The sequence below is a fragment of the Schistocerca piceifrons genome, chromosome 11, assembly GCF_021461385.2.
Source record: "Schistocerca piceifrons isolate TAMUIC-IGC-003096 chromosome 11, iqSchPice1.1, whole genome shotgun sequence".
NCBI classification, from domain to species: Eukaryota; Metazoa; Arthropoda; class Insecta; order Orthoptera; family Acrididae; genus Schistocerca; species Schistocerca piceifrons.
In genome coordinates, this window is record NC_060148.1 from 17,074,080 (window position 1) to 17,099,135 (window position 25,056).

General features: G+C 37.5%; 1 protein-coding gene across 3 annotated transcripts in view; it reads right to left on the bottom strand.

The window, feature by feature from the left end:
* The window catches only part of LOC124720054, a 190,167-nt gene that overhangs the window by 73,427 nt on the left and 91,684 nt on the right, over nt 1–25,056 (bottom strand). For all 3 annotated transcript variants that reach the window (XM_047245319.1, XM_047245318.1, XM_047245317.1), the window contains one exon: nt 9,384–9,517. In XM_047245319.1, coding sequence (XP_047101275.1) covers nt 9,384–9,517 — 134 coding nt within the window. The remainder of the gene's footprint in view (nt 1–9,383; nt 9,518–25,056) is intronic.

Below are 25,056 nucleotides of genomic sequence, written 5' to 3' on the forward strand. Positions count from 1 at the left end.
TCTACTAGCCCTCGTCTTTTTACCTACTTCATCCTCTACTGCCTTCACTATTTCATCTCCCAAAGCTACCCATTCTTCTTCTACTGTATTTCTTTCCCCCATTCCTGTCAATTGTTCCCTTATGGTCTCCCTGAAACTGTGTACAACCTCTGGTTCGGTCAGTTTATCCAGGTCCCATCTCCTTAAATTCCCACCTTTTTGCAGTTTCTTCAGTTTTAATCTACAGCTCATAACCAATAGATTGTGGTCAGAGTACACATTTGCCCCTGAAAATGTCTTACAACTTAAAATCTGGTTCCTAAATCTCTGTCTTACCATTATATAATCTGATACCTTCTAGTATTTCCAGAATTCTTCCATGTGTACAACCTTCTTTTATGATTCTTGAACCAAGTGTTAGCTATGATTAAGTTATATTCAATTAGTAGCTCATTTTCCAATGACTGTACGCCTCTCTATGATAATGTTATGTTTTATTTCACCTCATTCTGAATTTATTTTTTTTTTTTTTTTTTTTTTTTTTTTGCCATATGTTCCTTGACTTAGATTTGTGACCTGTTAGGGCACCCTAGTAACCTGGACTGCCAGTAGTTACTTCTTGTTGGGGTCAGAGCCATAATGCTTTGTACTTACGATTCTTACATTTTTCAACTCATCCAATGTTCATGTCATGTTTGAAAAGCACGAATGCAACGTAATATTGCCCTTGTATAAAATATTCTTCATAAGTATTTCAAATTTTTGTTTATGATTTCCTTTGCAAATTGTATTTTGATTTCAAAGTTAACTACTTTCTGTTGGTTTCCTTTTGTGTGTACAGCACTGTTAAGAGAGTTTTATGACAAACTGGTCAGGAACAAATTGATTTTCAAGACAGCATTGTGTTCATCATGCATTTCAACAAAACTCTATTGCTGCAATCCATTTATGAAAGGAAGTCATGCTTTACAGAATAATTTGAAGAATGATCAGGAGTGGATAGTAAACAGGTGGAAAAATTTGCAGCAAATGTAAACACATTAACCCCTGCAAGGGGAACCTCAGCTGTCCTAGGTACTTCCACAGAAGATGTAAGTGAAGTGGAAATAGCACCTGATCTGGGACTGGATTCTATAAATACCAAACTTCAGTATTATTACAAATCTCCTGTAAAGAATAAGATGGTTCACCGAGAGAAAAAGTGCCTGAAGTAAAAATTGAGAAGTCTGCCTCAGTAGTGGATCATACAAATATGGCAGAACTGAAAAAAGAAGAGTGGAAAAATGTAGAAAGTGAAATCTTAGGCTAACTGAAAGGCACATTTCACAGTTCAGACATGTTTGTGTGACAAAATACAAAATTTTGACTGCACTTCCAAAGAGGTATGGAACGCAAAACAGTTAGAAGAACTGGTATATGAGTGGTTCCAAATCCAACACTAGGTAACATATTGTGTGAGAAAATACAAGTACTTCAAGGTGTACACAAATTTTTCTGTGATCATATGACAAGCTGTGTGATGTTGGGATACAACAAAATGGAATTAGAGTACATAAGCAGAAGCAGCTACTGTTGGACAATCTTCAGCAAGTGTATGCATATTTCAAAGACACGTACCCATATGTAAAAACTGGATTCTCAAAATTTTGTGAGTTGCAGACAGAACAATGTGTTCTTACCAATTCTAGTATGACCCATGTTGCTTCTGTACGTGTCTTACATAGAATTTTTAGTTAATGGTTGAAGAGTGTAAATTAAAATAACCAATAAAGTGTCAAGAACAAATATTCCCCTAATGCAACAGTTCCTATCACACAGCAGCAGTCTGTCATGGATCTTTAAAATTATTGAAGGAGGACTCAGGGTAAATGAATAGTGTTGCTGGCGATTTTGCAGAGAATTACTGCATCTTTCATGATGAAGTTATGAGGTAATGGGTGAGTCATTGCGCCCTGAAAATATTCTAACTTTGGAGGAAGCAGTGGCTGCACAGGCCACTTGAGCTACTCGGCAGGCCGACCACACAGTGGCGGATGCTGGCGAAGCAAGAGGGGTCCAGCCATTTGGCTGGGAATTCTATGGTGACACTATGCTGATGGAGGAGACAGGCCGGGAAAGCCAAAGATGGCGGACATTAAGATACCTTAATGACAGACATTTCACAGTTTTTATAGAAATTAATAGTAGCCACATCAATCATGATACCTCAAAAAGAAACATGTACATTACTATTATTTGCACGACAATTCTGATGGTGTAATCAGATTTTCAATATCTTTATTAGTTTAAAGTTTAGTATCTGATGGTAAATTATACAAGTAAAACCCAGCAATGAATTTCCAAAATTTAAACGCTTCAGTTGATTTTGTCATTCAACATGTCTTTAGAAAGCTATTAGTGTAAACCTAAATTGGTATAAATTACAGGCATGTAACTTGAATAGTACATGAGTTATTGGAGGTCAAAGTGGCTGATTACTATTGATGGCGTCAGGCCTTAAGTACTCCACAATTACACAAAAAAAGGTAGCAGCATGCTTATAAATATATTTAACCATCTATGTCTTTGCTTATATGTGATATATACTATTCATGAAGAAATTGGTTAAATATTTACTGTCTTACAGAACGCACTGAGACATTAGGCTACTGGCCTACCTTTTGTTCTATTCCTTTGATCTATGTTTATTTAATTTGTTTATGTATCTAAAAATGTGTGTTAGAGTGTGTTTATGATCCAGCTGTAGGAATATTTATATAATTTCAAGTTATTTAAAAGTAAATCCAGTATTTAGAATATGTTTCATTATGTTTGTGAATATGCGTTGGCTTGAAGACATGGCATGAACACACTAGCCAATAAAAGCACTCGTTACTAAGAGAGGCATATGGAGGTTGGGGAGGAGCACGGTTTCCAGAGAGGACACGAGGTGGTTTGGGACAGTGTGGCACGAGGGACAGTCGCACAGGACACGGGAAGGCTGGACGTGATGGCACGATGGATGCACAGTCGCGGGGAGACTTGGAGAGTGTGGAGCAGTTTGCGTGTGGTCACAGGTGATAGAAATACTTTGGAGTGCTGACTTGTGCACTTGTGAGATTTCTGTGGCTTCTACAGTGAAGAAGTTGTGTGCACTTAGAAGTGAATATCTCGCGAGCTATGTTGTTGTTCATAAGTAATTACTTGCACTAGGAATCTATCGTTTCCCTGTTATTCAGCTTATATTTTATTTAATTGCTGGACCATTGCCAGTAAGTGTTTTGCAGAAGTATATCACATTCTCAAAAGGACTTCTACTATCGTACTCATCATTTAAAGTAATTAAGATAGTACCTGCAGATTTTATTTAATTGCAATCTTTCATTTATAAATTTACATGTTACTTTCATAATTCACAATTGCTGAGCGATAGAAACCTTTGCCCATTTGATTCATGTGTGTATTTTTATTGTACACTGTAGACTCAGCAGTATTTGGCTTGTAATGCGGCAACTACGTACCGCAGCCCCTAGACAATGAAACCAGCCAAAACTTTTGATATTGAAACTCTGAGTCGCAGGGTACGTAGTGGAGGGCCACCAACACCATTTCATCACATCATTTTATTTTAGAAATCCAGCAAAGTACACAGATTGCACTCCCAAACACTAAAGCACATTTATTGCTTTGTGGATGGCAAATGACCTTCTGATGGGTTTACAGGAACTGTAAAGAGGTTAGCAAGTCCTCAACTGACCCAATGAAAACCATATTTTGACAACAGGACAGTTGTATCTGCATATGATAGGGTGAATTCTCGGAATCTTACATTTTTTCCTGCTCCCCAAAATAACTAAATTTTTTGACTCTATTTTTATCTTTTGTTCAATTACATATAGCTTTGCTTAGGAATCTCAAGTTCTTATTTAGACTGGGAATTCATTGTAATTTACTGTTTAGATGCCCATTTCATGTGTTCCAAATCCATTTGAGTAATTAGTTTTTCCTTGGGCACTCATAATTAAAAGTTACTGTCAAATAACATTAGTATTACAGTATTACCTGCCAAAGTCACAAGGGAATGGTCCAATCTGATGTGTCACAAACGGCCCCGAAATTGTTAATGTAAAAAGAATGCACCTGATGAAACACAATGTCAAAATTGTAACTACTAAATATACAGCAAATATCTTTTAAAAAGTTGAAAATTGCCAAATGCGTAGCTGGTCAGGTGCCTGCAGATATGTACACCCCTGCCATCACTGGTTGACAGTGCATCAGTAACCAGATAAAACGGCACACAAGTGAATTTCAGTTTCTGATTATAGTTTCTATTACACAATAAATTGTTCACAATTATTATGTGCTCAAATTTCCACCTCATTTAATATCTATAATAATTAGCACCTGCCTCTGTAGTACCACTAAGTGTTAACATGGAAGATAACACTAATTTTCTTTGTGATTTCTTTGTATGTGTTTGGTGACCTGCACAAAGACAGGTGCTATTAGCAGAGTTTCATAGTAATGCAGAATCCCATTAATTTTTTCAACCTTACCAAGATGAAATATGAAGAACATGGTATGGAATTGAAATCACTTAATTCTCCTGACAACCTTCATGAATGTATTTATTTGTTATTTCTTGGAGACTCATTCAAATGATGTTGACATTTCACTAAAAATTGTGGAAACATAAGACTAACCGGAAATAACTGACAATTCCATGAACTGTGGTTTGAACAGTGATGTGCTAATCAAAGTCCAGGACAAATTGGAGCACCTTCCAAGCCCAAAGAAAATATTTACAGTAATAGTTTTTAGTGACAAAGAAATGGCTGTAAATTGTTTTGTTAAATGAAGAAGGGGAAAGCCACTTAAGCAGGGTGCAAATCTGGTTTTGCTTCACAAAATCTGAAGACATGTCATATAAATGGAAGAGATTTACGTAAAGTACAAAATATGCATCAAAACAAAACTCTCGAAAAATGTGAAAGAAAAACCATTTAAGCATGAATGCAGGTGATTCGCAGCTGTTAGCTTGTCTTTGATTACTACCACTGGTTCCAAGCAAGTTCAGGAGAATGGCTCCCACAGCATAAATAGTGTCCCCACCAGCCTGCATGTTTTGAGCCACTGTTCACCTAGATGATGGCATTTGTGAAGCTGACCCAGTGCAACAAAAAGTGGTTCACCTGAAGAACCGACATGTTTCCATTCACTGATGGCAGAATTCCAATGGTCCTGTAACCACTGTAACCATAATTGACAATGTTGCTGGGTCAACATGTGAACACTTAAGAGTGGTCTGCTGTGGAGCTAGATGTTCAAGAAAGTAAAATGAACAGTGTGCTCTGAAATATTTTTTGCATGCACCAGCATTGTACTCTTTTGGCAGAGATACCGCAGATCACCATCTGTCCTGCTTCACAGAGCAGAAAATCCTCCTGACCCCACATTCTGTGAAAAGCTGTGGGCGTCCAACCATTTAGTGCCTAGTGGTAGTTCCACTGTCCTATCTCTTTCTGAAGATGCTCATGACAGTAGCATGTGAACATTTGACCAGCTTCGCCATTTTTAAGATACTCGTTCACAGGCTCTGCATAATAATAATAATAATAATAATAATAATAATAATAATAATAATAACAACAATAATAATAATCTGCTCTTTGTCAAGGCTCTTATCTCAATGGGTTTCCCGATATGCAGCCCATATCTTCAATGGGGAGATATCCCGTCCGTGTCTGCCTTGCTTACATACTTTTGATACCATGTCATCTCCCCACAATGCAACCAGGTGGCATCAAATGTTGAGATGGGCAATGCATAATGTTTGGCTTATTAGTGTATCACTTGGTTACTGTTTCTGCAGCTTTATATCTGTCTTTAGGAATAGCAAGTGAAATTAGGAACAACATTTAAAAAAAATAATTGTTTACTTGCAAAAATCATTAAATATATGTAGTAAATTCTGGAAAAATATGAAAGCATAGTTTTCGCTGTTACAATCACACATCTTTCTACAATTTGTGGAAACTATTTCATTATTTTTGTAGGAGTCTTGGCATGGACATAATGACATCTCTGTCTATAGGAGGAGGATAGGGAAAAAAAAAAGTTTCCTATCCAGAACTAATAGTGCGGTTCAGCCTCTTGATTAAAAAGATTTTTATTAGTGTAAAGCATTTTTCAGGAAATTGTCCGACCATATAAGTTCTGTTAGCTCTGTCATTTCAGGTTTATCAGTGCAACAATCATTTCTGCATTGTCAGTGTGCATCACAACATTTTATATATTTGATCATGTATGCCAAATATGTAGTGCAATACACATAACAATGGCCATGACTGTTTCCTACTCAGTTCCAGTTCTGTTCAAATAGTGCTATAATGATTGAAGTGCCTGCAAACATTAATATTTATCAGATGTGCTGGATGTGACTAAAATGTTTTGTTTTCTTCATCCTATAGACACTTTACATTTCGGTGGTGACTATAGAGAATAAACAAGGAACTGTTTCATTGTTAGTGAAATTACATTATTTAAAAATTAGCATAAGAACTATGCAACTGGAATTATTGTAATATATTTAATATCAACAAATTAAAGCTTCAGTTGGTGGTTGATGTTTATACTGTAACACCATACATTGTCTTTCCTCTGCTGGTCACTTGTGTAACAATTACATCTGAAACGGTTTATCTGTCAATTTGAAATTTAAGTTATTCAAAAAAATGAATGATCTGCGATATTTTTGGTATGGATTATATGCTCAAAATTTGGGTACGTGCACACTGGACTGTGCTCCTGAATGCTACATTTCTCTTGTAATGGCTGCATCTGCGTATTCACTGATTTGCAAACTAGCAGGAAGGGCTGTGCAAACTGCTTTTATAAGTGGTTATTTGCACTGCAAAAGTGAGTAACTTTAACATTTTTAAATACTGCCAGCGTTCTTAAGTAGTTAAGATTTTGACAGTGCATTTTTTCGGTGTATTCTTGCTGCATGAAAACTTTCTGGGTAGTTTTTGATATGATGGATTGGACCATTCACTTGTCAGTGAGCTAATCAGCAATTTTCCATATAGTGAAACAAATCAAAAAATAAGCCTTCTTAATTTCCTGTACAATATTTTAAATTATTAATTTCAGTTATCTGCTGCAAAAATTAATATCAAAGTTTTCTAATAGTACTATTTTCCATTGCAGATCTTGTCAAAACCATTGTTAGATTCCCCAACTTTAACTACATACTTTTGCTGCCTTATTTTTTCTGTACCATTTGACATACAGCACTAATTAATCCACTAATTTATAATTTCATGAAATTTATTATCACTTGCAATATGGTGCTCATTCATGTAAACAAGGGGCTCCACATCATGTGACAATAATAGTAACTATGTACTTTTATAAATTCATTTATAGAAACTTATCCATAATCCAAAATTCCACCAGTACATCCAAAATAGCAACTTCGAACCTTGCCATTTTTCAAAGCATAATGTATTTTTCAAAAGAATCATTTATTCACACACAAGTCTTTAAATAGCCACCTAAAAATAGTTTAAAGCACCAAGTAACATCTACATTATGTGTATTCGTCATTTGATTTACTCCTCAACTATGTGTTTTCTGTACATGAAACCCAATGACATGATGAACTACTACTGAGAAACTTCCATCATGAGAAACCAATGATGTGTTTTCTGAACCATACTGTGATTGTCAAGAGTGTAAATAAACTAACTATTGTTGTACTTAATAATCTATCTGATGGAAACTCTTAAATGGACTAGTATAGGGCTGTGATGATTCCACGTAGATGTGACCTCATTACCTTGTGCCACTGCAGAATGAATATTTCACAACTGTAATTCTGGATGCTGGTTTGTACCCACAAGTTACCTTCTATTTGTAGTAAATGAACTGTCACTGTTATCAATATTCAAACTTCACTAGAAATAAAGTATGTGTCAACCGCTAAAATGTTAGTGTCATGAACATTATTGAACAAACACCAGGTCCCACTTTATACGATCAAGAAGTGCTACCAAAATTGAGACTACTACCTACAGGCCAGTAGCCCCACAAATGTTGCACACAAAATATTCCTTCATGTATCTTTCATGATAGACTTGCTTCCCATCATGATTAAGACACTGTCAAACTGAATCAGTGTTTCATGGATACAGGGATGTATCCATGTACCCATAATCTGCACTGTATAACACAAATTAGGCAAATATATATTAATGGCAAAGATATATTCCACTTCGTTAGTGAGCAGAAAAGAATCATGATGGCTACTGTGAAAAAAATGCTGTTAATACACATTTATGGATTTGATTCATATACATGTGACAGTCATTGGTGGGCTGCATATGTCTTACAAACTTATGAAGAAACAGATGTACTACACATCAGCTTCTTCTGTCAACATGGGGCATCTCCCATCATTTGGGTTTCCTGCCAATCCAGACATTTGTGTTACCAGATGTGACATTCTCATAAGTATCAACAGTGACACCAACCAGATACAATAATTTAACTGGAGACTTCAGAGAAGTTGTAACCATGTTCTACTACCTATTCATTGTTGTGCTGAAAACAGTTTGTGATACCACTACAATGATATAAGCCACATTTTTACACCATAGCTTATGAATTGTACTTTACAATAATTTGTGTTTCGTAAGTGTATCACTGCTCTTTGATAGTGTAATGATGTGGATGAAATAAAGTTTTGGGTATGATGCCTTTGTTATGGGTTGGGTTGGGTTGTTTTGGGGAAGAGACCAAACTACGAGGTCATCGGTCTCATCGGATTAGGGAAGGATGGGGAAGGAAGTCGGCTGTGCCCTTTCAAAGGAACCATCCCGGCATTTGCCTGGAGCGATTTAAGGAAATCACGGAAAACCTAAATCAGGATGGCCGGACTTGGGATTGAACCGTTGTCCTCCCGAATGAGAGTCCAGAGTGCTAACCACTGCGCCACCTCGCTCGGTTGCCTTTGCTATGTCTGCTTGATATTTAACACATACATAGTAATATAGCAATATACTATCCTCCTTTCAAAGAAACAAAGTGTCATGTTTTGAAATACTCAACATCAAAGGTCAAGGTCAATCACTGCCATGTGAAAATTCTTAGAAACTTATTCTCTTTTATATGGTGCATATGCAGTGATCATGGGGCACATACTACAACCACATTCCATCGCTGAAAAATGTACCTGAATGGATGAGAGAGGTGAGGAATTGCAGAAAGAGATAGTCATCAATTTAGCAGGCAGCAGTTACTCTGAAGTGAAGAGCATGACAGAGAGAAGTGACAGGAATGAAGAGTTGCATCAAACTGACCTTTAGGGTTGATGACACAAGCAATTAAAGAAAAATAAGCAAAGCACAGGAGACACTCACTGTGGTCAGAATCTTCACTGCTGGATGCATCGTCTGGCTCTGCCTGCTTTGAGCTTTGCTTCGATTTGGAGGAGTTGACCTCATTCCAGTGTGCATGCACTATGTGCCTGTTACGAGTGCTCTGTTGTTTGAACCTAAGGCACAAAAGGGAGTGCTGTTACTTTTTACTTAATTTGCGTGCAACCATCAAACCTGTAGCACCCCCAAAACATAAGAAATAATAGCAGTACAAGGGAGTTGAAAATAATTCGAACATAAAACAACAGGTGGCATCGTGTTACTACTTTACATATTTATTATACTACAATTTCTATGCTACTCCTTCAAACAGTAACACAACACAGACTACCATATAATACATCAGACTTCTGACTTCACATTATTTCAAAGGATATGAATTTTTTCTTATACAGACTTGGCACACTGTCTAAGTGAAGAGCAGTAACTGTCTTGTAATTATTATAATTTCTTTATTACAGCCAGCTTCTGATTATCTACATGTGGATTATCCAGATTGTGGATTATCCATGCACAGTTTGGGAACTCTTGAAAAACTGGAAAGCCTAAAGTATAATGTTACAATTAATTAACCTGAAGTTTATCATTTGGAATATAGTATTATGCATGTACCTCAGATTTTACCACCAGAATACAATGTACACCCCAATTTCCATTCACACATGCCTAAAATATTTCTCTGTTTCCCATTTCACCTTCCGTTAAACATAGTGATTCTACCCTTGTGGTATGTTTGCTGTCAATTTCCATCTCACTTATTGCTGACAGTAAGAGGAAATGATTTATATTTTCTTCCAGGGTGGTTCCCTTCAGAATTCTTGCCTTGTGTTGATAGAAAATAATGCATACTTTTGAACACCTACAAGAGGAATACAATGTTGATCATACTTTTCTAGCTGCCAACGGAACTTTATAATGCTGTAGATTCTAAAAAGGAACACTGAGAAAGAATTTTAACCTATATCACGATTCTTGTTGTTGCTGCTAGCGTTACAGATGGCCTATATGTACTAGGGGAAGATGACAGATAAATGAAAACATATTGCTCTAATGATCTGCAACAAATTAGAAATTTCTGATAGAAGATGGAGAATCTGCAGATGAAGTTTATCACAGTTACGGAATAAGCGCACAAACGGTCATTGAGGAACTGGTTAGACAGACACACCAAAGTCCTGGCATGCACCGATCTGCTATCAACAGTATCCAGGGAAAATTTTATTTGATTCTACCTATGTTGGGACTTAGTGATTAAAATTCTTCTGCGCGTTATGCCGCATCATTGCTAAAAAACTAACAACAGTAATAAACTAAAACCGACGTTTCAGCCGAATTGCAATGGCCTTCCTCAGGGCATGACTGGTTTTGCATGGGGATAGGTGCTTCTATTTATTAGAGACTATCGATGTATGACATCACTGTTGTAAAACTTTTAATTGGCCCTCTAATATTATTGGCTAGTCATGACGTAAGGGAAGATGGAAGGAAAGAGGCTATTCTTGGATGTCCATGTCATCAATGATTGGTAGCTCTCCGCCAATCAGCATTCGGCTTCTGGTCGGCAAGTTTTCCTCCTGGTGTGCGCAGAAGTGGACTGACAGTTGCTCTACAGCCGTTTGTGCAGATACGCCCTTGTCCCCTGTTGCTTCTGCCCTGCGACTGTTCGCAGCCCATTGCACTGGGATGGCCGGCAGCCAGGACGCAGGGAGTTTTGAAGCCATCTTCTCTGTTGATGTTGTTAGGCTGCTTAATAATTTCAATCGCCTCCCGTATTTTGCATTCTCGCATCCACGATTATTTCACCAGTACTCGGGCTTCCTGGAACCTGATAGGTTGTCCACAATCATGGTGGTGTTCTGCTATCGCCGATTTATTATGTTGTTGTAATCGTACATAGCGTGCATGTTCTGCTACTCATAAGCTGACAGGTCTCCTTTTATCCTGTGTAGGCAGCTCCGCACTCACACCTTAGTTCGTAAACACTTGCAGTGTTACGATTGTTGACTACATCTTTGGTGGAACCTATCATTTTGTGGATCCTGTGACTGCTTCGAAAAATCGGTCTCAAACATTGTCGGTGGAGGACGTTGCCTAGCCGTTCACTGACGCCTTTTACATATGGTAAGTGTACCAGTAGAAGCTTCTCTTTTTTGCCTTCATCTCGTGTTCTGCTCCCTTTGGTTTTAGCTACTTTTCTTATGATGTTGTCGTCATAGTCGCTGGCATGAAACGTGTGTTGTAGCTCCTTTAATTCTTCTTTGATGTTATTTTCATCGCTTATCTGGTAGGCTCGGGCAGTTAACGTATGGAGAACAGAATACTTTTGAGCTGGGTGGTGGTGGCTCTCCGTGTGCAAGTACCAATTAGTGTGCATTGGTTTCCAGTACACTTTGTGTCCCAGTTTACCTTTGGCAGCTCTGTACACTTCCACATCGAGAAATGGCAAGGTACCATTGTTTTCAGTCTCATGTGTGAACTTTACACTTCTGTGCACGCTATTTAAGTGCTGGAGGAAGTTTTCCAATTCCGCTTCACCGCGAGGCCAGATAACGAATGTGTCATCCACATATCGTAGCCAACAACTGCGACACAACAGAGCAGAAGCTAGGGCTGTTTGCTCAAAGGCTTCCATGAAGATGTCGGCAGCTACAGGGGAGAGCACAGAACCTATTGCCACTTCATCAAACTGTTCGTAATATTTTCCTTGCCGGGTGAAGTACGTAGATGACAGGCGTAAGCGCACCAGATCGCAGATATCTGGTGGGATCCAATCCTGTAGAATGCGCATATCTCCTCAATAGGTACGTTGGTGAAGAGAGACTTGATGTCAAAACTGACCATAATGTCTGATGGCTTTATTTGCTGTTCCCTAATCAGTTGTATGAAGTGGGAAGAGTCTTTCATGTAGGAGCCTGTTTGTCCCACAAGACGGCATAACTCAGGTGCCAGGTGTTTCACAACATAACACGTAGGTGAATCTATTCCGTCACTATGGGCCTCAGTGGATAGCCCTCCTTAGGGAGCTTAGGTACTCTGTAGATTCTAGGAGGAACAGGCACCTTGGTGATTAGTCTCTTGGCTGTGTCAGGATCAATTCTTGAGTTCTTAACGAAGGCCTTCGTATTTCTGCCTATCCTCACCATCGGGTCTCCTTGTTATTCCTGAGCTCCTATATGGCCTGTCTTTCTTCACATGTGATATTGGCCCTGGGTGGTTTTGGTGTTTGTAAAATTCTTACAGTTTCCTGCCTTATCTTTTCTGCTTTGACATGTGGTATTTGGTGGAGTGACGCCTCGACAGATTGTATGATCTCTTCTGTGAGAATCTTTGTGGGCATAACTGAGAAGTTTAATCCTTTGGACAGAACTGACGTTGCTGCCTCACTGATAGTCTGTGTCGAGATGTTAACCACGGTACGAGCCATATCCAGACTAAGCTGTGAGTGGTGCGTGTTAGGACTATCCAGTAAATGCAAACTATCATCATAAAAAAGTGAACAAAAATCCAAAACAGAAAAATATTTTTCCCAAAGTTAAATGATATGCAATATAATGAGTTTCAGGTGTAATAAGTTGTCAGAGCAGTGCAGTGAGATCCAAATGTGGCATATAGTATGGGTTTCTAGTGCAATATCCATTCATTTCTGTAGAAATGATGTTCCATGCTTTTGGTTATCCATGAAGTCTTGGGGTCTATATTAACCCAGATAATCTGAGCCTAGCAGAATATATTTCAGCTTCAGGTTTATTACTTGTGGCACCTGAGGCAGAAATTTAGAACAAAACAAATAAAAATTGTAGTAATTTTTTTGTGTTTCATTACTTTCCACTAAAGCGTCTTAGTGAGTTTGTTAAATCAAACAAACCACTTAGAAATAGCTTTCAATCTACATTTTTATGTATTTTTAATTCATTTTTGTTAAAACTAAGATCATTTTGTCCTGGTATTCTGATCAGACACATCACTACACTTATTTGCTTCATTCTTTGTACAATAAAATATGCATTAATTTAAAGAAACACATACAATACAAAATTTACACCATGTTAGGGGTCTTTATAGTCTTTCTGAGTATTACACATTGTTTTCTGTGACAAAAAAGCCTACAGCTTATGTGATGCATAGCTGAGGTGTAGTTTGTACACAAATTAACACGAAAAACAACTAAAGCAAACATTCACCCCTTAGCTCTGTATGCACATTCCCTCGCCCACTGATTCTGCAAGTGTGGGTCGTTAGTTACAAATATAGATGGTCATTCAGAATGAAAGTAGGTCTTTTCTGTTGGCTGTAGGGTTTTGTTTACACCAGTCGCTATTTGTCCATGTTGCATTCGAATTGGTAGATTGCCAGTGTGTTGACCACTAGAATGTATGCATGTATCATGTTATGAGTACAACTATGTAAAAGTAAAATGGTTATGGCTATGAGTTCTGATGACCTGCCCGCCCTGATGACACCAGACCCTGCCATTGCTCATTCTGAAGCAGATACACCATAAAATGGTGTTTGGAGTTGGGTCCTCAGTCCACCACAATTACTGAGGAAAGAAGAAACCTACAATCTTCCAATGGAGTGTAGGAGCGTAGCAGTAATTGGTGTTGTTTGTGAAAGTTCATGGTTTGTATTCCCAAGTGGAACTAGCGCAAGGGTGATGCAGACACCACTCTTCCATCAAAACTCCTCTTCAGTGATGCAGCACAGTAAGACCCAGCACTGAATGTAGGACTCCTGCAGACACTGGGTTTGCTTGGTGTGCATGTGAATGACAATGACCAATTTTACCAGGTAATCTACTGTCACAGACACATAGCGAAGTGAGGTTTGTTGACTGTTACACTTGAAAAATCTATAATTAAAAGCAGATGAAGAAGGTAGGAGGGACAGGGTCAAGTAAATAGCAGCCCTCGAAGTATAATCATTGAAAGTCCAATGTTCTGGTACTTGAGAACTTTTCTTTGATTCCTACTGTTCCAGTCTTTTGTGGAAGAGCATATGAGGATGTTCACGCATGTCTGAATAAACTGCAAAATACACCAAGTTAAGGATCCTGCAGTGACTTAGAGTAGCTGTGTCATAACGGTGACTTTCAGGGGACCAAACCATGGTTCAGATCGAAAAAAATCGATTTTTGGTTTTCATCATATTTCGATAAATTAGGGTTTTATTTAAGTACTCTGAAAATGATTTTGCTGAATTTTTTTTTTTTCGAACATTTAAAGAACATTTTCTGACCACATGTGTTTATGTGCCACGCACACTTTTCTATCACCCACTTTTCTGCATATATTTTAGATCTTCAAATCCCCTACATTGCATGTTAGGGGTTTTTTTACTCCCGAGTGTGTTGTCTACCCTTGGAATGCAACAGTCCATATTCTTTTGTTTCTGCTGTTTGTAAACAACAAGCTTTCAAACACGTGGTTAGTTTTGATCAAGTGTGATTGTGATTAGTTGTTGTATTCAAGTCTGCAGTGATTGCTTACATCTGTTTTGTTGTGTTTATTGAAGATGATGAAACGTAAAGGCATTTTCAGGGAATGACAATTTAGAGGAAACAAGTTTAGACAGCTTTCTGTACAAGAGGTTATGTTGCCTGGCAACAATGTTTCTAATTGTAATTCTTCCAGAAGTGCATCATCAAAGAAGCTCTCGCCATTTCAAGAGTGTTACAACGAATTTACTCTAAGTGACAAAGGGTGCAGTAATATTATTATAAATTTGAGAATATTATCAGATGTAATTTCTAAATTTGTACAATGTAGACAGGGTGGTAAGTCACAGAGTGCGAAAATTTGTGAGAGTGCCAGTGGGAGAAAAGGCCTAGCAATTGCTTTGGATTTAATTTGCACTAAACGCTCAGCTGTGATTTCATTTATGAGTTCTTCAAAACCAGATGCAAGTTGCCCTTATGAAATCAATACTAGATTAGTTTATGCCTTACGATTCATTGGGAAGGGCATGGCTGCACGGAGAACATTTTGTTCAGTGATGAACTTATATCAACCACATTAGAGAAAACTGTATGAGAGGTCAGTGACGAAAGCATGATTCTGGCTGCTAGGGAAGCAGTGGAAGAAAATGATGGATGTTCGGATATATCAGTTCCACTTGATGAAAGTTGGCAGAAAAAGAGGACATACCTCTCTGAATGGAGTAGTGATGCCATGAGTGTAGACACTGGTAAAGTGTTAGATGAGGAGATAGTGCGTAAATATTGCAAATGTTGTAAAATCAATGAACATACAGAACACAACTGTGTGGCTAATTTTAGAGGAACAAGTGATGGTCCGGAAATTCATGGAGATCAACAAATATTTCATCGCTCTCTAAAAACAAGAAGTGTATGGTACACCAAATATTTGGGTGATGGTAACAGTAAGGCATACAACAATGTGGTGAACTCTAAGCCATATGGAGATGACATTATTAGCAAAATAGAATGTGTAGGCCAGTTAAAAAACGTTTGGGAACATAGCTGAGAAAACTAACTGTTGATATCAGAGGAAAGAAACTACAAGATGGAAAATTGTTGACCAGACAAGGTCGGTTAACTAAAACTGAAATAGAAAACTTTAGGGTATCCTATGGGCAGCCAATTAGGAGAAATAAAGAAAACCTGGAGGCAATGAAGAGAGATGTTTGGGCCATATTCTTCGATAAGTCCTCTACTGATGATAAGCCATGTCATGGATTGTGTCCATCAGTAGAAAATTCATAGTGCAAATACAATAGGGCTCAGGCAACTGGAGAATCTTATTCTCACCAGCATTCTCTTACTGCTGCTGTTATTAAGGCAACTAAACCTATTTTTAGAGACTTGGCTCATCCTGACCTCCAAAGGAAATGTCTGCATGGACACACACAGAACGCAAATGAATGTTTCAACAGCATAATTTGGAACAGCCTTCCTAAAACTGTATTTGCAAGTATGCATACAATGAAACTAGGAGTTCATGATGCTGTTATTAAATTCAATTGTGGTAATCTTGGAAAGTGTTGGGTGCTGAGAAATCTGGGAATTAATCCTGGTGAAAATATGATCACTGGGCTGCAACATTGCAATAAAATGAGGATAGCCAATGCAGACAGGTCTGCATCTAATATGGCCAAGAAAGCAAGACAAACATCCTGGAAGGTGAAAAAGAAGCTGGAAGACCTGCTACAGACCAAAGAAGAGCCATCATATGCTGCAGGACAGTTTTAATTAACTGTAAGCAACAAATTTCAAAAGTTTTTTCTTTAAAGTCAATTTCCCGCAAACTAAAATTTTCAGTACATATGCCCCATTATATCAGACTCTGCATAACATAAAAAGCCAGCTCTGGTACTACACTCATTAATATTCCCCCATTAGGAAGTTCACGAAAAAAATATTTTCTGCAGAAAAAACGTAATATTTTTGGTTAATAAATTTAAAAAAGTAATTCTTATAAACTATAAAATGGATCAAGTAGATTTTAGTACATTTGACTATTAGCATCATGTTGTTGTTGTTGTTGTTGTTGTTGTTCTTGTTGTGGTCTTCAGTCCTGAGACTGGTTTGATGCAGCTCTCCATGCTACCCTATCCTGTGCAAGTTTCTTCATCTCCCAGTACCTACTGCAACCTACATCCTTCTGAATCTGCTTACTGTATTCATCTCTTGGTCTCCCTCTATGATTTTTACCCTCCACACTGCCCTCCAATGCTAAATTTGTGATCCCTTGATGCCTCAGAACATGTCCTACCAACCGATCCCTTCTTCTAGTCAAGCTGTGCCACAAACACCTCTTCTCGCCAATCCTATTCAGTACTTTTTCATTAGTTATATGATCTACCCATCTAATCTTCAGCATTCTTCTGTAGCACCACATTTCGAAAGCTTCTATTCTCTTCTTGTCTAAACTATTTATTGTCCATGTTTCACTTCCATACATGGCTACACTCCATACACATACTTTCAGAAACGACTTCCTGACACTTAAATCTATACCCGATGTTAACGAATTTCTCTTCTGCAGAAACGCTTTCCTTGCCATTGTCAGTCTACATTTTATATCCTCTCTACTTCGACCATCATTAGTTATTTTGCTCCCCAAATAGCAAAACTCCTTTACTGCTTTTAGTGTCTCATTTCCTAATCTAATTTCCGCAGCATCGCCCGACTTAATTCAACCACATTCCATTATCCTCGTTTTGGTTTTGTTGATGTTCATCTTATATCCTCCTTTTACGACACTGTCCATTCCGTTCAACTGCTCTTCTAAGTCCTTTGCTGTCTCTGACAGAATTACAATGTCATCAGCGAACCTTAAAGTTTTTATTTCTTCTCAACGGATTTTAATACCTACTCTGAATTTTTCTTTTGTTTCCTTTACTGCTTGCTCAATATACAGATTGAATAACATCGGGGAGAGGCTACAACCCTGTCTCACTCCATTCCCAACAACTGCTTCCCTTTCATGTCCCTCAACTCTTATAACTGCCATGTGGTTTCTGTACAAATTGTAAATAGCCTTTCGCTCCCTGTATTTTACCCCTGCCACCTTCAGAATTTGAAAGAGAGTATTCCAGTCAACATTGTCAAAAGCTTTCTCTAAGTCTACAAATGCTAGAAACGTAGGTTTGCCTTTTCTTAATCTAGCTTCTAAAATAAGTCGTAGGGTCAGTATTGCCTCACTTGTCCCCATATTTCTACGGAATTCAAACTGATCTTCCCCAAGGTCGGCTTCTACCAGTTTTTCCATTTGTCTGTAAAGAATTCGCATTAGTATTTTGCAGCCGTGACTTATTAAACTGATTGGTCGGTAATTTTCACATCTGTCAAAGCCTGCTTTCTTTGGGATTGGAATTATTATATTCTTCTTGAAGTCTGAGGGTATTTCGCCTGTCTCATACATTTTGCTCACCAGATGGTAGAGTTTTGTCAGGACTGGCTCTCCCAAGGCTGTCAGTAGTTCTAATGGAATGTTGTCTACTCCCGGGGCCTTGTTTTGACTCAGGTCTTTCAGTGCTCTGTCAAACTCTTCACGCAGTATCATATCTCCCATTTCATCTTTATCTACATCCTCTTCCATCATGTAACACAGAGTAAAAATATTATGGTCCTGCATCAAATAGTTTTTTTCAGAAATGGGTCAAATACTTGCCTATATTGACATGGGTTAGATAGGCAGGGTGTGGTCCCCTTAAGATAATGCCCTCTATTTCATCTCGTGCCGTCATGCAGCTACCTATCACATATTTCATCACATGCTTGTGCAATGGTACAAGAGGTAAATAGCAATATGGTTTACAGGGAGCAACTACAAAGCATGTGTATTTTGGACACAAAATTGATTGAGTATTTTGCAGATCACAATAGGAAATTAACAATTGTAAGCGCAGTGAGACCAATTCAAACAATGAAGGAAAATTTTTTTTGGAGCTGGCAAATTATATATGTTCCTGCATAGGCTAGAATGTGAAGTCAGCCAAGCAGTAATGCCAGAACATTACTGAGGTCCATTTTAAGAAGCAATACAAATGGCAATTCAAGTAGTTGCGGTGTTCAAAGCTTACTTGGGAACCAGCTATCATGAGATCAGGAACCAAAGTACAAATACTTGTAGGAAAAAGATTTTGTGTTTTACCTGTGGAGAGGAAGGTCACACAGCATAAAACTGTAAGAAGGAGAACTCAAGAGCACAGATGCAGAACTCTGGGAGTAGTACATTAAATGACATATGGCACAGGTGAGCCACCATCCACAAGAAGCAGTAGCACAAGCTCCACTGACAACAGTTCTGAAGATCTGCTCATTCATGTAATTTACCATGGAAAAAAAGTCCCATTTCTAGTCCATACAGTAGCTCAAATGTCTTTGAATTGGCTCCATGTAGATAAGGAAGAAAGTTGGCAAAATCCAATTATTTACAATTAATGGATTAAATGGAAACAGGGTACACAATTACATCTTTTAAGGACACAAATTTAGCCTACTTTTTAGAGATCCAGTATGCTATGGGTGCTTTTTTATGTTTGTAACTTTGTCCAGCATAATTAACCCTACGTTAAGAAGCTAAATAACATATCTCCATATTTTAATATTTAACAAAATCACTTATATGTTAGAGTATCCTGCAGTCCTTTCTGCCCCTGGCACAAATGTTATGTTGGACTACCTCAGGCCATGACTCTGCAGTCCCTGGCCAAATTATTAGATGCACTGCACATTTTTAAGGTTATTTGTAAGAATTATGTGTTGAGTACTACATTTAATGTGATTAATTGGAAAATCTATGACACTTATTCAGGGCACTTACTACATTATTCAATTTTGTATCTATTGTTGCTACATGACATTGGATTGTTGACTTATTGTAGGTATCAATGTGCAGCATACAGGAAAGGATCCATTCAGCAGCATCTCGCACGTAACTGGTGTACAATTTTGTTCACTTTGATTATCAATTTCGTAATATCGACATCACAATTGATTGTTTAACAGCCAGATATTAGTAATTGTGACTTTTAAAAATGGGTAAAAGAGGGGACTTCCACAACATAAAAAAGCTGATGACTAAGCCTTCGTTAATATGAAAATGTATTCCAATTGGGAAATATCACAAAAGTTATAAATGTCAGAATCTAGCCTGAGGTGCATAAAGAAGAAAATTGATTCAGGTGAAGAATTGAGCCCCAGAAGGAAGAATAAATGTTGAATGAAACCAATTTTCACCCCAAGGTCACAAAGATTTCTCAAAAGAATTTGCCTAGAAAACAGATTTGCAACAATGAAACAGAAAAAAATCTCAAACGGAAGAGGTGAATGTGAATGCATCTGAATGCATTGTTCACAGAAAGTTGAAGGATATTGGCCTGTTGACACGCAAGAAAACCAAAGTTAACAGCCACTATGAAAGCAAAGCATCTGAAGTGGGCTAAACAGTGGTGTGATAAGGATGTGGACTTCTTGAGATCAGTAATTTAACTTTATTATTTATGATATGAAATAGCCTATGTACATTTATACATAGTATATTAACTATGTCTCTTGATTTTTACAGGTGTGCTTCAGCATTAAAAGCATGTTTGAAATTTTAACTAACAAATCTAAGTATATGCACCATTGAATAGAAGAAAAATTTCATCCTGATTGCATTATTCAGACCTTAAAACATGCAACTAAGGTGAAGATTTGGTCCATCATTTGTGGCAAGGGTACAGGTAGTCCTTACGTGGTTAAAGGCATAATGAGGCAAGACCAGTGCAAGGAAGTTCTGTAAAAACAGTTAATACCACAGCTTGGAGAATGATTCCCAAATGTTGAACCATTTATTTTTATGAGGGATATAGCTCCCTGTAACACAGCCAGGTCAGTTAAATCGTTTCTGAAGGAACAAAATATCCCTCTGTTAGACTGGCCAGGTAAAAGTCCCAACACGAACCCTATAGAAAATGTATGGGAATTAATTAAGAGGGACATGGCAAAAGATGTCATTACAACAAAAACACAGCTCTTAGAGAAGATCATCCATGTGTGGCATCATCATCCACAAATGCAGGGCACAGTACATTCCTGCATTGACAGTATGACACATCGTATAAGGCTATCACAGCTGCAAAAGGCGGCTCAACAAGATATTAAAATTAATGTTTTCACTTTCACAATATTTTAATTTTTGTTGTAATTGTTGAAATAAAATATTTTCAACAAATACTATAATTTATTTATTTGTTATATCGCTTTAGTTATGAAGTAGACTAAATGTAATCATTTTATCACAATTTATGTATTAAAAAAACAAATTTCGTTAGACGTAAATGAAAATTTGCTTAAAAACTGTAGTGTGTCTAACAAATTGGCCAGGGACTGTAGAATAACTGTGAATCATTTTATAGTGTTTTCTAATGCCATGCAAGAGTCATCCCCAGTACTTAAATTTGCTGTCGTGAAAGATTTTTATTTACTTTTTCAAATGCTTTAAACATTTTAAGTTTTGAGACCTATTATGTTTTAGCCTCATATGTTTTTTAATCGATATATCATTGTCCTCCATTTTAGTTGGCAGTTGTACTTTATGTAAGAATTTCTCAAACTAAAATATGAGAATAAGTGTCATTGTCAGTTCCACACAAAAATGTATGCCGCTACCTGTATGAAATAAATATACTTTTATAAATATATGTTTCAATAAGAAGACATGTTATTACTAATTGCACAATTACATAATAGTTAATCCAATCATTGCCATCATCGATTATAGCTTGGCATTTTTTGGCATGCTTCTCATGAGGTTTTCTGGATAATGTTTCAGTAACTATCTCCATATTGTTCTGATATTATATGACAGCTGCTTCAAAGTTTATACTGACTTTCCTTTAAGCTTTACCTTAGTATATGAACAAACATTTTTGATTGGATTTGCATCCAGATACATTACAGACCAATCCATCATGGACACCCCGTTGTCTTGTTTCCAAACTGTACACAGACGGCTGCAATGTCTCAAATCATTACCCTCTTTAAGAACGCAGTCTGCCTTGTTCAAACCAAATAGTTTCTTAACATACTTCAGAATCAATATTGCACATTTTTTCAGCATTCTTATTTTTTGCACTCATTTTAAACTGCAACCAATAAAGCAGAAGAAAACAAAATATTCAACTCTCATATTGCTTATCTATATACTGTCAAAAAGTGCATTGAGTACCAATTCGAGACCACTACTAGAGATGTGTCTGCAGACGTTACATTTAAAATTATGGCATACACTTTTTTGTGGAACTGATTGTATTTTATTCTCAAGTGAGTTACACCAAGTCACTCATTTATGCTGCACTTAACATCCTCTGTTCACATGTTAGATACTGACAAACTTATATTTTTTGCTGTTTGATTTATTCTGCTTGATGCAGCATTTGTCACATTTCTGCTGCTAGTAGTGCCTTTTATGTAAGATGATCTTAGGGCGCCATGATATTCATATGCCATTTGGCAAAACCGTGTATCGCTGTAACTGTTCAGAGTCTGAGTGTTACCTATCTTCAGTCACGAAGTGTCACCTAGCTGATGCAAACCTTACTTGTAACATATATGTAGATTTCCGGAGGTCCATTACACTGTATAACTCTATACATTATGAATTGTCCAGTGTCAGTATACTAAATAGCATTATATCTGCTGATAGGTCATGGTATATGTATAAAGCTCTCCCCTGACATTTTGTCTTCCCCGGTCGGAGACAAAATGTCAGGGGAGAGTTTTTCACATGGACCATGGCCTATCAGCCTGGAACTTTTAAGTGACAATAACTGTCAGTTGTTTAAGTGGCAGCAGGAAAAGGTGGTTTTATTTACAAAACAAGTAGTTCTACTGTCTGTCTATTGCTGTACTATGATTAAGTATTGTCACATAGTTTGCAATATCGAACTAATTTTTTATTCACTTTTTAACTTCTTCAGGGATTAATTTTTTAATAATATCAATTTTGACAGTTATTTTTTAACATTATATTTGAGATGTAATGAAGTCATTACAAATATATTTTTCAACAAATGCTTCAATTTACTGTACAACAATGAAAATAGGAAATGGCCACATTTGTGTAAATGGTGCATAGCATGTTACATCAGAACAAACATGGTGAGAACATAAAGAAACCGAAAAATGTGTTAACTAATGGCAAAATTTAAACAACAAGAAATAGTTCACATCATGTATTGTGGAAGAACTCCATACATTCTGGGCAAGCAGGAACCTTGCATTTTTTGCAAATGTATCTTGTTATTCTTTTGCAGTTTCTAACTCTGCACCTAGGAGAATTCTTACATTCCTTTTATTCTGGCAATGGCCTATTCCATCCAGTCTTATATCTGCAGAACATCCAGTGCATCGCCTTTTCTTCAAGTGAGCACGGTCAGGGGTGTTTGATGGTCTGCCATGCTTCCTTTGCAGGCTTCCAAGCTCTATAACTGTTGTAGCAACTGATGACTTGAATTCCACAAAAGAAATATTTCTTTCAGTGTCTCTTTTGTAAAGAATCCATGCATTTACTAGTGCATATTCTCAAATAAAAGTTCTTACTATTCATTGTGTGAGGGTGGTGTGCAACCATCTGGTCAGTCATGTATACTCCACCCGTGAATTTGTTGTAGCATGCTACAGCATATGGTCTCTATATCTATGCGAGCATGGTTCTTCACGTCCCATCTTTTGACAGTATCGGTTGGTGTCCCTCCAGCAAAGGCAGATACCATGTGGACAATGTTTCTCTCCACCCATTGCACAACTGTAATATTGTCTTTAGAAGTAGCAACAGACATTGAACCTCGACCTGATTTCATTAGAGCTTTGCTGTTGGTCAATTTACTCTCTGCACCCTTCAGTCTGTTCGACCTTATGTTTCCCAATACATGAATTTTCTTTTGCTATATGAAAGCAATTGGATTGTTGTGAATAAATTGTCAAGAATGATCTTGTGATTCTTTCCTTCTAGCCCCTGGCACAATTTTACTACAGTGTTCACAACAGGACCTAAGTTAAGGCTCAGTGTGTTATTCTGTTCCTGCCTTTTCTCTTGGTACATCTCAAAAAATGTCATGTGTCCAACTGAGCTAGAGCGTACCCATGCTTTGAATCCCCACTTTCTGGGTTTAGATTTTATATACTGTTTTGCCCTGCTTCTACCCTTGAAGGGTATAATCATTTCATCTATAGATTTATATTCAGTAGGAGTTACTGTCCCTGAAAATGTCTCTTTCAGTATATCCAAAATGGGTTTCACCTTCACAAACATGGTCCCTAGACGGCCAAAATCGGAGGAAAAAAAAATTGAATAATTGTGAAAAAACAGCCAATGTAGATTACTTCAAAATGTCTTAATTACAGAGCAGCTGTGATCAATTTTGTGATGGGCCAAGATGATTATGTGGCTAAAATGCAAGTGATAAGGTGCAGAGACATATACTGTGAATATATATTGGAGTTAGGTTTCTTGGCAGTTAACCACACTCATGTTAGTGCACTACGAAGAGAAATCTGATTCAATCACAACGAAAATGACTGCAGTGGGAACTCTAACAGTCAGACTCAAAGGAATGTTAGTGCTGGTGAGGTCGTGCGCAAACCCAGAAGCTATGCAGTTACTTCATTCCAAGTTGGTATACATTTGACTGAAGGTGAGCGCATCTCCCTGTGAACAGGAAAAACTCTGTATATCGAGGTGAAGATGCTGATGTGCACGGGAAGTTATATGATGTTAACAGGGCCACCAGTAAATGGTGACTTGCTAGACCAGAGGCATTGCTACATAGCAAGAACTTCCAGTGTCATTAAAAAAGAACCAAACGGTAAATTGTGTGTTCCAGTAAGCAGTCATAATATTAGTAACATAGGAGCAGAACTACCACAGGGAGCTATTGTTGAAACAGTATCTAACAGATCAACAAGATGTGATAGAAGACCTACCAAGAAAGATGCGTGTGTAGTATATTACTGTGGACCCAATGACAGTGTTAAGAAATGAACTAACAAAGAACCAACCAATCAAACAGGAGCTGCTTATTAAATCAAATCATTTGACACTGGAGGACCAAGAAATAATTTCACCACTGCTACTCAGGTACTTTGATATTTTCTGAGAACAGAATAATCTTCCAACAGCCCCTCAAGTTCAATGCAGGATACATA